The sequence below is a fragment of the Oncorhynchus kisutch genome, linkage group LG10 (genome assembly GCF_002021735.2).
Source record: "Oncorhynchus kisutch isolate 150728-3 linkage group LG10, Okis_V2, whole genome shotgun sequence".
Lineage (NCBI taxonomy): Eukaryota > Metazoa > Chordata > Actinopteri > Salmoniformes > Salmonidae > Oncorhynchus > Oncorhynchus kisutch.
The window spans coordinates 33775939-33793219 of record NC_034183.2 but is presented as its reverse complement, the minus strand read 5'-3'; the positions used below and the strand labels follow the sequence as shown (position 1 = coordinate 33793219).

General features: G+C 42.9%; 1 protein-coding gene across 6 annotated transcripts in view; it reads right to left on the bottom strand.

Annotated features, from left to right (window-relative positions):
* Positions 1 to 17281, bottom strand: part of LOC109898077 (KICSTOR complex protein SZT2) — a 107008-nt gene that overhangs the window by 73010 nt on the left and 16717 nt on the right. For 5 of the 6 annotated variants that reach the window (XM_031833571.1, XM_031833575.1, XM_031833572.1 and 2 more), the window contains exons 9-27: positions 14793 to 14963; positions 13927 to 14158; positions 13220 to 13349; positions 12795 to 12940; positions 12381 to 12533; positions 12054 to 12168; positions 11499 to 11704; positions 11095 to 11331; positions 10835 to 10913; positions 10482 to 10570; positions 10069 to 10237; positions 5277 to 5499; positions 4859 to 5059; positions 4573 to 4670; positions 4160 to 4298; positions 3411 to 3704; positions 3019 to 3226; positions 2489 to 2536; positions 954 to 1081 (exon numbers count right to left, since the gene is read on the bottom strand). In XM_031833571.1, coding sequence (XP_031689431.1) covers positions 954 to 1081; positions 2489 to 2536; positions 3019 to 3226; positions 3411 to 3704; positions 4160 to 4298; positions 4573 to 4670; positions 4859 to 5059; positions 5277 to 5499; positions 10069 to 10237; positions 10482 to 10570; positions 10835 to 10913; positions 11095 to 11331; positions 11499 to 11704; positions 12054 to 12168; positions 12381 to 12533; positions 12795 to 12940; positions 13220 to 13349; positions 13927 to 14158; positions 14793 to 14963 — 3066 coding nt within the window. The remainder of the gene's footprint in view (positions 1 to 953; positions 1082 to 2488; positions 2537 to 3018; positions 3227 to 3410; positions 3705 to 4159; positions 4299 to 4572; positions 4671 to 4858; positions 5060 to 5276; positions 5500 to 10068; positions 10238 to 10481; positions 10571 to 10834; positions 10914 to 11094; positions 11332 to 11498; positions 11705 to 12053; positions 12169 to 12380; positions 12534 to 12794; positions 12941 to 13219; positions 13350 to 13926; positions 14159 to 14792; positions 14964 to 17281) is intronic. The other variant, XM_031833573.1, reaches the window with a different exon arrangement.

Sequence of the window (17281 nt, the reverse complement as noted above, 5' to 3'; positions counted from 1 at the left end):
AAAAAAAACTATTTTCACACAGTAACACAACAAAAGTAAGACTTTCTGAAGCACTGTAATATACCCTAAAGAAATGGTCAATACTTTTATCTGGATGTTGTTTATATCAAATTCATCTTGAGAAAACAGCATTTAAATTATGCTTTTTTTCAGTACCACTGGGTATACATTTTGTGTTAACCTCTTGACTCAGTGAGCAGGGAGAAAAAAGATGCTGCCCTGGTGTGAATATATTTATATTTAAATTGGCATGCCAGACCAATTTAAATCCATCAGGCTTGTCAGAGAGAAGCGGATATTTCGCCTAAGCAGAGTTGTGTCTAGTGTGTGTGAGTGTACGTGCGTTGTCTAGTCGCTCTCCTCCTGATTGAGGTTTACAGATGCTGCAAAGGAGCATAAAAACAAATCCTGAGATGACAGCTTAAAACACTCTAATAGATTTCTCCGTCACTAGGATGATGCAGGTGACGGCTTTGCCCTGTGCTTGCTTCTGTAGTATTGGAGGCGCTATCTTCGGGTACGTGTGTGTGTGTGTGTGTGTGTGTGTGTGTATGGCGAGTCAAAGGCCTAAATTACTCTGTTCAACAGTAGTGCACTAAATAGGGAATAGGGTGCATTGCCCAGATTAAAAGTAGTGTACTATATAGGGAATAGGAAGAGAATCAGCTACTAGCTGATACTCTGGTCAATAATAAACTTCTTCTCCCATCTGCTTTCCCCAGCACCAGTAGCCCATCCCTTGTCCCTTTAGTGCCATAAAGCAGGGTACATCACCATTGGGCTCCTCTCTGCGTCAGTCATTTGCGAGTCAGTTTATTTAAGGGGTGTTTTATGACGTCTGGCTGTCGCAGTGGTCAAAGGCAAGCTACACAGACAGATTAAACAGTCAGACTGGACAGGTCACCTTGACAGGCCGTTACCGTAAATGTTCACGTCTGTCAGCAGTGTATTACCTGTGACGTAACACTGGTGGTAGTGCTCCTGTAGCAGGCTGCAGTAGTTGGCCAGTTCCTTGTGTTTATGAGGCTGCGACATCAGGTCTGTCCAGGAGGAGGTGCTGCTGCGTTCCTGAGATAGAGACCTGCAGGAGGAAGAGGACAGACACACACAAACACCCCAAACACCATTAGAGAAGAAGAGGAGCAAGTGCAGAATCAGGAAGCCCAATAGTAGATCTGTGGGAGAAACATACAAGCCATAGAAAAGGAGGGAGCACAGCTTCATCATCAGTATATAACACGGTTATTTTACACACCCCTTTGAAAACACACAATCTCATCTCACCCCCCAATTAACATGCCGCATGTCTCCTTTGCAAACGCACAGTCTGTAATCTCACGCCACAATAACACACAAATCTCTGATGACATTTAATCTCCGTTAGAGAATAAACACACTGTCCAGCTCCATGTAATGTTGCATTATGCATTGAGGAGGATGCTGTTAAAAGTCTATTAGCTTGAGCGGTCACTGAAAAACAGAGCGCCGAAGCGTGCTTTAAACAAGGGGTGGGGGGGGGGAATAATCACTCCGAAAATGTATCCGATATGTCAATACTATGTGTCTTATGTTAATTTGGAGATCAACACATGGCCAGTCCTGTACCATGATACACAAGTGTATAATTCCCATATTTGACTTGGAACTTGCAGGTTAAAAGGAAAGAGAGTACAAAGGAACTTTACTCATTAAAAAAACATGAATTGTTTAATCACAGGCTTAGAGGAGAGATTTCCAAAGCACCACACCCATGTCATCAAGTAGGGTCTGTAAAAAGTCACCACACCCCCCCCAGAGAAGCTTGAAAAAAAAGTACTGCAACTGCATGAACCAAATTAGATTTTCTGTGAACATGCAATAAGTTAGATATTGTCAGTTAACACATCAGACATGTTGATTTTGGAGAGTTCCACCCATTAGTATCTGACTGCAGACAGAGAGAGACAGCCTCCTACAAGAAGTTTGAGCTCCAGCAAACATAAGTGGCTTGCGTTGTGAAGTCAAGCCTTCAGTCATGTAAATGAATATAAAGTCAAAATAGGCAACAGTCTTATCTGGAGGCAGATACCAACCTCCCAATAGCAACACAGGCCTGGAGTGAGTGTGGGAGCGAGGGCCTCAGCCTCACCCACTTAGAGAGTACCTCTCCCTGGTATGAAAAAGGAGGAGCTATGAGCATATGGCCAGGCCTAAGTCCCTCCTAACCCCATCAATTCATCTTTCCATGATCCCTTGCATCCTTTCTCCTCACCTCCTCAACCGTATTGGAGGAGAAGGTCCAAGGCCCCTTCCTTCAGACCTTCTTCTCCGCTGTCTTTTGAGAAGGACGCAAGGAGATAAGACGCAAGAAATTGAGGAAAGATTCACTGAGATTGATCTCACCACAGCTCTACACCAGGAAGGGACGGAGGGGAGGAGGAAGAGGAGAATGGGGCGAGGTGCGCGGCAGGATGATGGAAGCAGCAGTAAGCTAGCTGTGCTGTGCTACCTGAACTTCATCTGCTGATGCATCTCCCAGGAGTCAGCGTCTTGAGGTCTATTTATCAACGTAGTACAGGGAAACAATCAGAGGTGCACAACGTTAACATGGGACTCAACCAACAACAATGAGCTTGCTGGCAGCCAATGTTGAGTGAAGGGTAGACTTATGAAGGGTATAATCGGGTATGGCATGGTAGGACTTCTGACAGAGCGTTTCAAGAGTCAGTCACATATGATGGGTGGTAAGGTGATTAAACTGATGAAAAGTAAAGTGCTGAATACATGGAGCCTTGGATCTGCTGTATTCCCCTCCCAAGACCTGGGTTCAAATTGAAATGATTTCCTCCTCAATACTCCTCAGTCCCAGATGGCTGGATTTTCCACTTCTGAGAATATTCAAGTGATAACATTGCATCGGGAACGATCCATCCTCAATCAAGTGCAGCTAAAGTATTTGAAAGAAAACAAATCCTATTTGAACCCAGATGTGCTCCCCATCAGTAGCCCCAGTGTGTGTGTGTGTGTGTTACTGGGTACCTGAAGAAGATGTCCCTTGGCTGCCTGTTAGAGTGGGGATTGAGTAGCTGATCCTTCAGAGAGTCCAGGGAACAGTTATAGACATATACAGGGCAGCGCGGACGGGACAGATCCCCTGAGCTCTGCTGGGACGCCTGGCGACTGAACGTGATGTGGAAGTCTCTCTTCTGGGGCTCAGCGAACTGCACCCCGTCCCTCTCCTCCACACCTGAGAGAGAGAGAGAGAGTAATTTCCAATTTGCTCAGGGAGCCCCATCTCTTCCTTTTCACAACAGTAACATTATGTTATTGCAGAGAGAAATGGGGATAGAAAGAGAGAGCGTTGGGTTGGTGAGAAGGCACAGTATGTTGGTAGCAAAGGACTAATGATGCAATAATCCTACAGTACTTACCTGCACCTTTGGTGCCATTTTCAGGCTCAGAGAAACGGCTATCCCAGTTGTCCTGCTCCAACGTGGAGCTCCCAGATTCAGGGGAGAGCAGGGGTGACCTGGGTCCCACAGGACCACCAACACCAGGGGAGAGCATGGGGGACCTCAACCCGCTACTCAACCCACCATTCAGCCCATTGGTGGAGCCAGAGTGAGAATCAGCCTGTGATTTGTTGCCAGTAGTCAGGGTGTCGTCATCATCTCCGTTATCCTGGGGCTCGGTCTCCAGCCCAGACGACATCAACATCTGGACATCTTAAGAGAAAACACAACAATGTTGAACTCAAACATTTCACAGAGGGACTTGCATTCGTTTTAAGATAGCTCGGTGCTACAACCACATGTCACAGGCATAGAACAATATTTTTCCTCAATAAACGGAGCTATCAGTGGAATCCGAGCAGGAAGGTTGGGGGGGTGGGTAGGTCAAGTGCTGGTTAATTATTAGACATTTGTGGGGGGGTTACCAACATCTACGAACACACAGCACTGTTGCTGTACTACGTTATGATGATAAGCATGTCGATTACAATCAGTTAAAACTAGCACGATGCCAGGCTGGCGGCTAGCCCAAATACATAGGATTCCTATAACTAGAGTGGAGCCCCCACTTGAATAATGAGTAGAAAAGATCTGTAAGCTCTGTCCTATTCGTACACGCACATCACACAACTACAGCAGAGCACAGGGAACAGTAGCGGGGTGCCTACCTGTGAAGGTGGCGGGCAGGAAGGTCAGTAGGATCTGCTGAGGGTTGATGTACTTGGCGTAACACTTCCACTGAGGGGTAGACCCATCCCTCTCCACTGGGACTGGCTCCTCATCCACCAGGTCTGCATTGCTGAAACTCTGAGAGAAAGAGGGGACAAACTCACCGGGCATAACAGACAGGACAAGTGCTACAAAATAAACTAAACATAATGTTTTGCCCAAGGTGGACAGAGTTCCAATGAGAGGGAGAAGACGGTAGTGTAAACCATGTCTGGACATCCAAAACGGAACTTCGGGCCCACTGCTGGTTTTCCATTGTTTTTACACTGCATAAAACCGATATCAATGCCAAGGAGGAACCTTCTGGATTTATTTCCCTGAAGAGAGAATGCAGACTGGTTAAAAGGTTTACCTGAAGGGTACTGGTTGATCCTGTCACCTCCTTACTGCTCCCTGTAGTGTGGAAGGACATCATTGTGTCCTGTCTCTCTGGAGGTTTCAGGCACTCTTCTGTCAAGGGAAAGTAACCACATGGCAAGGCAAAAAAAAAATGAAAAAAAGGTGTGCAGGAGTATAGGATGTTTTTACATAATGAATACAATCATTAGCAGGATTCTGTTCCTTTCAGTCAGTCAACATGTATTCATAAAGCCTACATCAACAGTTGTCACAAAGTGCTTTACATTCAAAAAGCCTACCTCTGATGACAGGTAGAGAGAAGGGTGCAACATGTCCGTCTCGTTCCCTGTCTAGGATGTGATGCATGAAGGTGACGTTGTCCTGGTCAGCCAATGGGATCTCCCGGTCACTGAGTTCCTGTTGCAAGCTGCTGTGGAACAGGCTCAGCAGGAGCTCGTTGGGAATATAGGGGGTGCTCTGGGACACCTCCTCGTTCTCCACTGCAATACACACAAATAAGCATTCATTAATTCATCCACCATCTTCATATTGCAGCAACAACACCTAGTGACCATGTCAAGAGGTTTGGACTTTTTGGGGTAATGGCTAAGGTGTTGGACTAACAGTCGCAGGGAAGCCTTGATTTAGCAAAAATGTATAAATTCATGTTTGATAACAATGAGATACTTGAGGAAAAAATAACATGATAAAATTCACCTCTGCTGAGAGTGAGGAAGAATATTTCTATCTGTTGGCACTTGGGCAGCAGCTCGATGAGGTCAAACTGGAAGGGAACAGTGTGGATGCAGTCCTCAGAGGCAGGGGGTTCTCCTGCAGCGGTCCCAATGGGAGGGTACACCTGCTCCTTGTTCTGGCACAGCTGGCTAAGGTACTCAAACGTCATAATGGTGGACATACAGGTCAGATCCCGGGGGAAGATCTGTGGATAACGTAAATTCACTATCGTTGAAAAAAAAATATTAGCCCATCCACCACCCCCCCTCTTCGGAGGACACACCGTTTTTACAGCTTTTCTGCTACATATTTTACATACACATTTTACACAGATTGAACTATTATATACAGCAATCACATAACAATAATACATTACTGAACATAAGCTCTTTAATCCCGCCCCTCAGCCACTCTCAGCCCATCCCACTTATCACCATAGACCACCCTCATTTGGTTTCCATGTGCCATATATTTTTCAGTTGTGCTGTGATGTTTACATTAACGGTTTACCTTTCTAATCGCATTTCATCCACAGATTGTGAGCAAAAGATTAAAATCTTTCCTACAAGTAGTATTATATTGCTGATTCATTGACTATGGCTTTCCAAATCGCCCAACACTGCATTTTTGTAAGGTTCATTTCAAGTTAATGTTGAGATTTTTGTAACAATTCCTCATCATGTGACCAGAAACAAGCTAGATAGGGGCAATATCAGAATAAATGATCTAGTGATTCTGTATCTTTGCAGGCAAAATCTACAGAGTTGAGATTGCTGTGTGCCCCATATACTGTATATAACATTTTGTTGGTGGCAATAATTTTGGATAAAAATGTCAATTGAAATGTGTTGAATCAAGTGTTGCTTTTTTGTATCCATTCATATACTGTATCACGTGCCATGGATTCTGTACATTGAAAATATCTTCCAATTTATTTTGCAACCTGTATGGCTCAGCTGTCAACATTTTTGTCCTCAAATGAAACTGGTATATTATTCAAATTAATTACTTAAAAATCATACAATGTGATTTTCTAGATTTTTGTTTTAGATTCCGTCTCTCACAGTTGAAGTGTACCTATGATAAAAATGACAGACCTCTACATGCTTTGTAAGTAGGAAAACCTGCAAAATCGGCAGTGTATCAAATACTTGTTCTCCCCACTGTAGATAGGCACATTTAATTTTGTCTGTCTTCGAATTCCAAATAAAGTTACATGTTTTGCCATATGATTTAAAAGAACGAGTCGTCTAGAGTAGGCAGCACCATTAGTAAGTAAACTTTGATAGGACTAAAGAGTTAAATCAATGTGATTTTTCCATAATATACAAGTATTTCCCTCTCAATGGTTGCAGTATCTAATATATTTTTACAAACCTTCTTTGGAATTGTTTGTGGTAAGTTTGTGGTAAGTTTTGAGATGTAAATACAAAGTATGTCAAGGTAGTATTAACATTGTGATTTAACAATCCAATACATAATATGGTACACTTGTCATACTTAGCTTTTAGTTCAGAGAAGTTAGAAAAGGGATCATGATCTTCAATATGACTGTGCAGGGATGCAGATTGCGGACTTAAGTTGTTTGGGATAGGGGGCAGCATTTTCACTTTTGGATGAATAGCGTGCCCAGAGTGAACTGCCTACTACTGACTCCCAGATGCTAATATATGCATATTTTTATTAGTATTTGATAGAAATTACTCAGAAGTTTCTAGAACTGTTTGAATTATGTCTGTGAGATGTCAACCGTCTTTGGAACGTTGTTTCAGGCTGCTCATGTGAAGGGGGGCCGGATGGGAGCTGTTTGACTAAGGGGTCTGCCTATAGCCTCGTTCTCAGTCACGCACTTTCACATGAAAGCGACCTGCGTTCCATTGCTTTTCTACAGACAATGGAATTCTCCGGTTGGAACATTATTGAACTTTTATGATTAAAACATACTAAAGATTGATTCTATACTTAGTTTGACAAGTTTCTTCAACCTGTAATATAACTTTTTGAACGTTTTGCTCAAATGGACCAGATCGCACTTTTGGATTTGTTTACCAAACACCCTAACAAAAGAAGCTATTGGACATAAATGGACATAAATGATGGACATTATTGAACAAAACAAGCATTTATTGTGGAACTGCGATTCCTGTGAGTGCATTCTGATGATCAAAGGTAAGTGAATATGTAGAATGCTATTTATGAATAATGTTGACTACCCAACATGGAGGATATTTCTCTGGCTGGTTTGGGCTCTGAGCGCTGTTCTCAGATTATGCTTTTTCCGTAAAAGTTTTTTTTAAATCTGACACAGTGGTTGCATTAAAGAGAAGTGTATCTAAAGCTCCATGTATAATAGTTGTATTTTCATCAACATTTATTATGAGTATTTCTGTGAATTCATGTGGCTCTCTGCAATATTACTGCATGTTTTGGAACTAGTGAACGTAACATGCCAATATAAAATACGATTTTTGGATATAAAGATGAACTTTACCAAACAAAACATACATGTATTGTGTAACATGAAGTCCTATGAATGTCATCTGATGAAGATCAAAGGTTAGTGATGAATTTTATCTCTATTTGTGCTTTTTGTGACTCCTCTCTTTGGCTGGAAAAATGGCTGGATTGGTGGTGACCTAACATAATCTTATGTGGAGCTTTTGCTGTAAAGCATTTTTGAAAATCAGACACTGTGGCTGGATTAATGATACTTTTATCTTTAAAATGGTGCCTAATACTTGAAATTTTGAGAAATTTGATTTATGAGATTTGTATTTGATTTGTATTGGCGAGGGGTTCCGCTAGCGCAACAGGGTAAAAACTAGAGAAATCAGCTTACAGTTAACACTTGTTTTTATCCCCTGGATTTCTAACCCCTTCTTGTTGGATCTCATTTTAATAGCTAGCATTTCAATGGCCATAATAAATAAATAAGGAGACAATGTACAGCCTTGTCATACTCCTGTTAAAAGCTCAATACTTTCTGAGAAGTAACCATTATTTACTATTTTGCACCTGGGGTTGCTTACATAACCATAACCCACTGTATAAAAGATTCAACAAAATTAAAGTAGTCAAGGCATTTATATATAAATTCTAGTCGTACTTTATCAAACGCCTTTTCAAAATCTGCTATGAAGAGCAGGCCTGGTATCTTTGACGTTTCATAATGTTCCACTGTTTCAAGTAATTGTTGTATATTATCTCCAATACATCATCCTTGTAAAAAAAAACTGTCTGATCAGGATGAACAATATCTGGTAAAAACCTTTTTTTATTCTATGTGCTATGCACTTCGCCAGGATTTTTGCATCACAACATTGAAGTGTAAGAGGCCTCCAGTTTTTTTTAAATGGACTGGATAAGGGGATCTGTGGTACCTATGTTGTGCAAAAAAAAGTAAATAATGAATTATCTTCTCTTAGTTAAGAACAAATTGTCATCCAGTAGGCTTTGATAACATTGCCAATATCCACGTGGAAATTCTGTAAGAGTTATGTGGAGGCCAATTAGATGAATGTTCAATCGCATTCTGTCTCCTATTAATACCTTTTAAACGTTTGATGCCAGCAAGAATGAGACCAGGAAGTAGTCAATTCAGCTATCTTGATTAAGCCTCCTCCATGTATATCTCACTAAGTCAGCCTCCATATATCAACTAGTTCTAATGCATCCATGATATTTGTGATCTCTTTAAGTGCATGAGGGTGATAGTTTGTAGTGTGATTTCCTTTACGATCCATTGAGGTACTTAAAATCATATTGTAATCTCTCACAATAATAACAGATTCATTCGTTACTTGTGGGCTCAATAGATTATGATATATATTTTCGAAGAAGTGTGGATCGTCATTATTTGGTCCATATACAGTGCCTTCAGAAAGTATTCAGACCCATTGACTTTTTCCAAATGAATAAGAGCACAATAATATAGATGCATGCTCATATAAAGAAAGTGATAGAAAGGGCTATAAGCATGTCAGCCCAGCCCGCTCAGTTCATTGGATCCAGTTGTTAGAAAAAGAAAAAGAAAATAAGAAAAATACCTAGAAATATAACAAAAGACCAGTTCTTTATGCCCATTACATGCACGCAGCCTATCGGCAGAGAGACATTTCATGTACTCCTTATTATATCCTGTTATATTCCAACAAGAAGGAAGAAAGAAAAATGAACATTCATTTTAACAGCCGCTAATGACTGTCTGTAAAAATGTGTCTTACGCATCACACTACCCATGAAGGGAAGTGACACAGCCATGGCATGACAGCAAAGAAGACATGCAGTACTGACATTCTAGAACGAGTAAACCTGTAAAACCAACCCGCTCTCCACCCACACACATTTGGTTTTTACTCCAGGGCTGTTGCTCTATCACCTCGTCCGTTTTACACTTAGGTCTATATCATTAGGATCAAGAATATAAAAGGTAGCGTATGTAGCTCACGTAAACATGTAATACACATCTCACTAAGAGAAGGGCTTCCATAGGCCAGTTATTAAAGTAAACTCGCTATTACAAATCAATCCAATGAAGAGAGAGGAACCAGACTTAAAGAAACCAGACTTAGTCCATCCAGACTTAGTCCATCCTCTGGCTGCATATGTACACACGCTTCAACTTCATCTCATCTCTATCAGTATTTTAATACTATACAAATTGGTGAATTGGAATTATCAGTGATTGTACTACTGAATAGCTACAGTACCTTTGACAACAGCTGAGAATGTAAGAAGATCAATTTGATTAATCGATTAAGCGATTGATACTGACCGCCTGTGGAATCTCCTGGTAGGTGAGCTCCTGGAAGTGTCTATGTTGGTCTCTAGGGCTCCATACTGTCCCACTCTGAGGCTCTACCCAACACTCGGTCACCAGGTTGAGCTCTGTGTCCACATCAATGGCCTCCACCTCTGTGTCGTTGTCATCGTCTGTGGAGAAACTGGAGACCCATGATGGAAGACAAGGGGTCAGGACAGGAGGAGACAAACAGATGCTTATTCAGCAAGAGCACCATTTACTGACTAAATAACCAGCAAAATATACCAAAGTGTTCAAAGGGTAAAAAAATAAAAAATAATTTGATCATATTTGAAGATACGGTTGGAGAATGTGTAGAATTTGTGGAACTGGTGGACTAAAGCAATAGAAATAATGGCCAAATATTCAATGGAATTCAGTCTCACCTGTCCTTGGTAGAGGTGGAGTGAGGTGGAAACAGGATATACTGGACGATACAGGTGTGACTTTCTCTGTCCACCGCCTCTGGCATCCCCTACGAGCACACCATCACAAGTCATCATTACAATGGGATTTTTATAGGAATTCAATGCAAACACTATACAGCAATAAACTGTCTGGCCTCAATATGTCCAGATTAGAACATATGTATGTGTGTATTGTGTAGCCTAATCTTCAGTGTTAATGTAGACAACGCTACATTAGTACTCAAAGGATTAGTGAGAGGGTCTTTCTATTGAGTTCATATGAGTTTAGTAAATATTTGCTGTCCCTAGGTGCCCCAGCATGTTACTCTCACCTTCATTGGCAGTTCAGTCACCATGTTGACTATGCCCTCTCCACTGGCAGCAAAATGAAAGCCCTCAGAGAGGCGAATCCTTAGGAAACATCCAAAAACATTTTCAGGCAACAAGTCAGAAGATGTTAGTACTCCTAAGACCTCCCTAACAACTCTCTGATATGATAATGACTTTATTTATATTCCTAAGGAGAGTCTTCACAAATATGACATACATAGTGCACGAGTCAGGTACCATTAGACATGCCTGTGGGACTCACTCAGACAGCATGGACAGTATATGAACCACAGCTTGCAGCGGTACGGTAGCACCCAGGCCGCTCTGCACCGTCCACACCCAGCGCTGATGGAGGAAGTAGCGTGACAGCGACGCCAGCGTGGACGAGGCCGTCCGATTGGCTGCCATGCTAAGGGGCACGGTCATGTTAGTGGGCTGGGTGAAGTTCTCCATGTTCAGAATAAATGGGGTCCGGAAGTCTGACGGGAGCTTCTCGTACCTACAGGAGGAGATTGGACACCATTAGAGTATTCATGTTTATAATTGGGTAAAATGTCTTCATAATCCAACCTTAGGTCTGATACTTTGTGCTATGACCTCAATAATTGTAATCTACAGTAATAAGCCACGTCGCTGAAATCACAAATCTGACAACATTCCACTGACCTGATGAGTAGTTTCTCCAGAGGTTTGTTGAGGACCACCACACATGGCCGGTCAGACAGCGCAGGTTTAGGAGCAGGGAGAGGAGGAGACATGGAGGGGGATGCATGCCCCAGAATCTTCCTCTTGGTCTTGGGCGTAGCCTCCTTGTTCTGGACGCGGTGAGGGAAGCGAAGCCTCAGGATCTGCTCCCGCAGCTCATCCACTATCTGGAAGTGGGGCAGAGAAAAGGTTAAGCTGAAGAATAGGATGTGTTGGTTCCCTCACAAACAGTTCAGTTTAGTTCACCTGCCTTTTTCGGCCTTGTTCAGGATTTTTTGTTTTTGCATCTTCAGCAATGAGTTAAGAATCAACATTTACATAAACGACAACAAAAGGTCACACCAACAGAGGGTTGCAACATTCTGAGGGGAAAAAAGGTGATGTTTCACCTAGTGACTGACTTCTTTCTGCTTGCTAGATCCATTTAGTGAGGAGAAATAGGCACAGCTCGAGATTCAAAATCTATATTTTATTCAAAAATTGTTAAGTGTTTTCGGTGTGGACCATGTCCCATACCTTGTTCCTGGTGTGGGCCAGGGTGCCGATAGGGAAGCCCAGCCTCAGCACCATGCAGGGAGCCTTGGAGATCAGACGTACCAGATAGAATGAGTTGGGGGGCTGGTCAGAGGCACTGGGGACAGAACAGGACATTCATTAAAACCTTACTCCAGTCATTTACTGTAGCCAGTCATTTACTGTAGTTTTAGTATATTTTGAGACTATTCCATTGGTTCATTGAATAACAGCTTAAGTATTTGAAAGAAAAAACAAACATTATTTTAACACAGTTCTATCTCACTCCACAATGTGAACAACATTTCCCATGAGTCTCTCTGCCGCTACCTGTATATGAGCTTGACATACGAGTATCCCTCCACCAGTACAAAGCTGCTCCAGTCCCTCAGTAAAGAGGTGAGGGCTGAGTGGGAGATACGACACTGGATGGTGCTGAAACGCCCGTTACTACCAGCAGTGTGGAGGTGCTTGGGCACAGGCCTGCAGAGAAGAGAAGACAGGAGATCACCATTACAATGACTGGGAAAATACTTTTAAAATGAAACCTGCACACTTGTAGATTCTACTTAGATTTGACTAATTATACTAAATGACTGGGAGAGGACTATCAACACTGCTCTCAGTGATGCATCACTTTACATTACATCTAAAAGGAGAAATGAAATCAATATGAATTGACAACATTGTAATTTAAGAAATTGACACCAGAAGTTGGTGTTGTATCTATAAACCATGTCTCACATGTCGTGCTCCAGGATGATAGCAATGCGGTGCATGTGAAGCCATCTCTGCCAGAAGTTGGCGTCCATGGACAGGATGGGCTTCCAGTAGAAGGCAAACTGGGACTGGGAGGAGTCCTTAGAGCCACTGTGCTGGAGGGAGAGAACCTGAAGGAAACAGCAGAGGAACACTGTGACTACCTGTCCTTAGGTCAATAGGACCAATGGCCCATATTCATAGTGTCTCTCAGAACAGTAGAATATATAGGATCAGTTTTGCCTTCGTGATTATAAGATCAGTTTTTTCTAGACCATCATGAATACAACTACAGAAAGTAGGGACCTGATCCTAGATCAGCTTTATGAATATAGGTCAATGTAATAATGAATTTGAAAAATCTGTGTTGGTAAGTGTAAAGGAGTAACCAGAGCAGACAAAGTACATACAGGCGTGGTGGATCCAGGTGGGATGTAGAAGAGAGGAACTCCGTTCTTGGTGCTCTCAGGGATTGTGTAGTTCTCTGGGAGAGAGTTGAAGGACTGCAGGTGGACCAGCATCTGATCTGTCTGGTTTATACTGTGAAGACAAAGAGCATAATAACATGTGTCGTATCAGGAGAAATGCACAGTATACACTTTCAAAATCTTGTACTTCGAATTCAATTCAGTGTTTCCCCTATATTTACTGACGCCACTCCAAATTATTATTATTATTATAATAATTTGTTTTAAAAATTTCCAGTACAATATGATGTTTTCAGTGTAAACTTAAATGACTAAAACCAGAGACAAAGTATATACAATTGATAATGTAGCTACACTATATATATGTTTAAATAAGATCTTTGAGGAACTAACAATCACCAAAATAAAAACTAGACTGAGAGAATCTAACATTAAAAAAAATGGTATGGGGACCCTATTGATTTTGATATGTTTGAGTCACTCAGATAGCATAAGAACACGGCATAAGACATGGCAAAATGTGTAGAATTGCTTTAAAACTATTTTAAAGTAGGTCCTATGATTACCCATTATAGGAGTAAAACTAAATAATATATTTTTAAATAGAATAGTATCCTTGACAATGAGCTGCATCAGTGTTTCCCTAGCAGTTTCCCTAGCCAGGTAGATACAGGTGAGTCAAAGGTCACCTCTGCAGTGTGTTCCAGAATCGCCTGATGACGGAGGTGCGGTAGGTTGAGGTGATGGGTTTTCTCATGGTACAGCTGATATCATGGAGGATGTCGTAGCTTCCCTCCATGGTGACCTCTACCCAGGTGGTCCTCTTGGCAGGATCCAGGGGCCACTGGGCCACTGCCAGGTACTCTATACGCATGTTGTGTTTCCACAGCAACACCAGCTTCACCTCCAGCTGGGTGCCACCTACGGGAGGGACCAAAACACAAATTGAAACATGTGAAACATGTGTAGTTTGGTTTATTTAAAACTGTATACAGTCTGGAAAAGAGCAAGAAAGATGGCCTTGTGGATGCACTTGCAGTAAAACAGATGTTCGATATCGTGGGTCTTCTGTGGGTCGTAGAAAGTCAGTTTAAAATGTTAGGCTGGAGGCTAATCCCACCATCCTGCTCTCTCTCTCTCTGTCGAGACGTCTGGTTTCCGAGCGCCTAAACACAGGACTTGGATGGAAGTCTATGGCAGGAGCGGACAAATTGGCTGATCTCTCAGCCAATCACTACCTAGCACAACCCTTAGAACCTCCTCTCTACATTGTGGACTTTCAAAGTGTGAGCAGTGCAACTGGATCGGAACTAATCAGAATCAAGTGAGCATCCCAAAAATAAATATGGTCGCTGGGATAGAACATTTCTTTCTTTTTTGTGATTTTCTGCAAGTCCCATCTAACAGAGCTGTAGTAGGCTCTCTTTCTCTCCCATCTCAATTTGAACCCACACCCCTTTCATTGCCACTTTGTTGCAAAGTGTTTCCAGGCTCTATCTGTGTTAGCAATTTAGCCGGGGACGAGGTTAGGCTCGAGGCTGGTGTGAGCCGGTACCTTTAGTGAGGTTGATCTCCCTGATGGTGTATCCCTCTCTCAGTCTGACCGACACCACACTGACCAGGTGGGCGTGCACTTCCTTCTCTGTGTGCTTCTTCCTCCTCATCACCAGCGCAGGGTTCCCACTGGCTGACACCAGGTGCTCGTTGAACAACTTGTGCTGAGACACTGGAAAACAGAATTTGGAACATGCCAACAAAGATGTTCAACGTTTACAACAGCGTATAATTAGGCAATTAGTCTGCCTTTTAACCAAAATCATGTCTGCTGAACTGCCTGGCAGCCCTGAGTCATTGCTCTACCTCAATGCTTTCTTTTAGAAGCAGTGAAGGGATATCAAAAGAAAAACGTATGAAATGAAAGTACGATTGGCAACATCATGCATTTTCACTTCCTCTGTTGACATCTCCACTGTGACAAACTCTGGTCCAGTAAAATAATTTACCGGTGGGTATACTCTCTAACGTAAAGAGATATATTGGGAAGGAAATACTCTAAAAAGCAGCAGAGAAGAAAAAAAAAAAGACAACCCATTTCATTATGTCTCGGTGAAGTCAGACCCAGCCATTAAACATTGTCCTGTCATTCGCATCTCTTTATGCTAAACCTCTCACGATGAAAGCGGACTTCTATTCAGTGAGCAGCCATCACTGTGGGTGTCTCCAACACGATTCACAGATAATGACAGGGTGTTTGGAAATGACAAGAGCCTTGCTTAAAAGCCACTGTGTTTGGGCTGTCACAGAGAGCACTAACGAGTACAATCAAGAACACTATGTTTAAAACCAACTTGTTTCGGCAAAATTGCACTCTGATGGGATCGGGGACACAGCAGCAAAAAGACAACTTTATTTTCAACATATTGATACAGCCTAACTGCTAAAACTGTACAGTTTTGATTTGTAAAGTTCACATAGAGTATAGTCTTTCACATCATGATATATTGTCTTGCACGTCACATCTCGGGCATCTTGCACCTGTATGGAGCTTCATCAGGAAATGCATCGCTGACGTTGTCCCCACAGTGAAGTTTCGCTGCTTCCCCAATCAAAAGCCCTAGATTAACACTGAGGTATACACTAAAGCAGAGAGATACTGCACACAGGGCTATCGCAGCCAACCCCGAGGCTATGGATGAGGCAACTAATACGTACAAGATGTCCCGCTACGACCGCAGCAGAGCCGTCAAACAGGCAAAATGACAAAATAGGAACCGATGGTCTACGCATGTGGAAGGGGACACAGTCCATTACGGATTAGAAAAAAAGGTAGACAAAGTCTGCATATTGCACCTTTAATTAGAATGTCAATACTAGCTACAGTGGTTAACTAGCTTGGAAGAAGTATTTAGTGTTGTGTGCATTGCGTCTGTGCACTTAGCTAGCTACCATCCCATTGCCTATATTGCATTTTGTTGTCACTCCTGTTGGCTCCCCCACGAACGTGCTCTCCTATTGGCTCCAAGTTGTTGGCCACTGACGATCATTGCAATTCTACAAGTAGAAACGGTAGGTTTGTCGCTACCGGGTAGGCAAGCAGCAGGTACCCCTTTGTTCTAACAAGAGAAGGAACAGCCTCCTACTGTGATAAGCACCGATAGGAAGACTATCGGCAGTTAAGATTCTCTGTGCCTTTCATGCTTTAGACTACAATGACTGCCGCCCCGCAGCACTAACATCTGTAATCATGAAGTACTCTGAAAGGCTGGTCATGGCACACATCACCTCCATCATCCCAGACCCACTCTAATTTGCATACCGCCCCAACAGATCCTCAGGCAATGCACTCCACACTGCCTTCTCCCACCTGGACAAAAGGAATAGCTACGTGAGGATGCTGTTCATCGACTACAGCTCAGCATTCAAAACCATAGTGCCCTCCAAACTTGTCACCAAGCAAGGGATCCTGGGACTGAACACCTCCCTCTACAACTGGATCCTGGACTTCCTGACGGGCCGACCCCAGGTGGTGAGAGTAGGCAACAACACCTCTGCCACAGTGACACTCAACAAGGGGACACCCAGGGGTGTGTGCTCAGCTCCCTTATGTACTCCCTGTTTACCAACACTGTGGCCACGCATGACACCATCATCAAGTTTGCTAATGACACAACGGTGGAAGGCCTGATCACCAACGGTGATAAGACAGCCTACAGGTCAGATAACTGGCAGTGTGGTACCAGGACAACAACCTATCCCTCCGCAAGACCAAGAAGCTGATCGTGGGCTACAGGAAACAGGGGGGGGTGCACACCCCCATTCACATCAATGAGCACGGTAGAGAGGATCAAGTTCCTCAGTGTCCACAGCACCGAGGACTTAATGTGGTCCTCTCACACCAGAGCTGTTGTGAAGGCGGCCAGGCAATGCCTCTTCTCCCTCAGGAGGATGAAATGACTTGGCATGGCCCCTCAGATCCTCAGGAACATTTACTGCTGCATCATTGAGAGCACCCTGACTGGATGCATCACCGTCTGGTATGGCAAC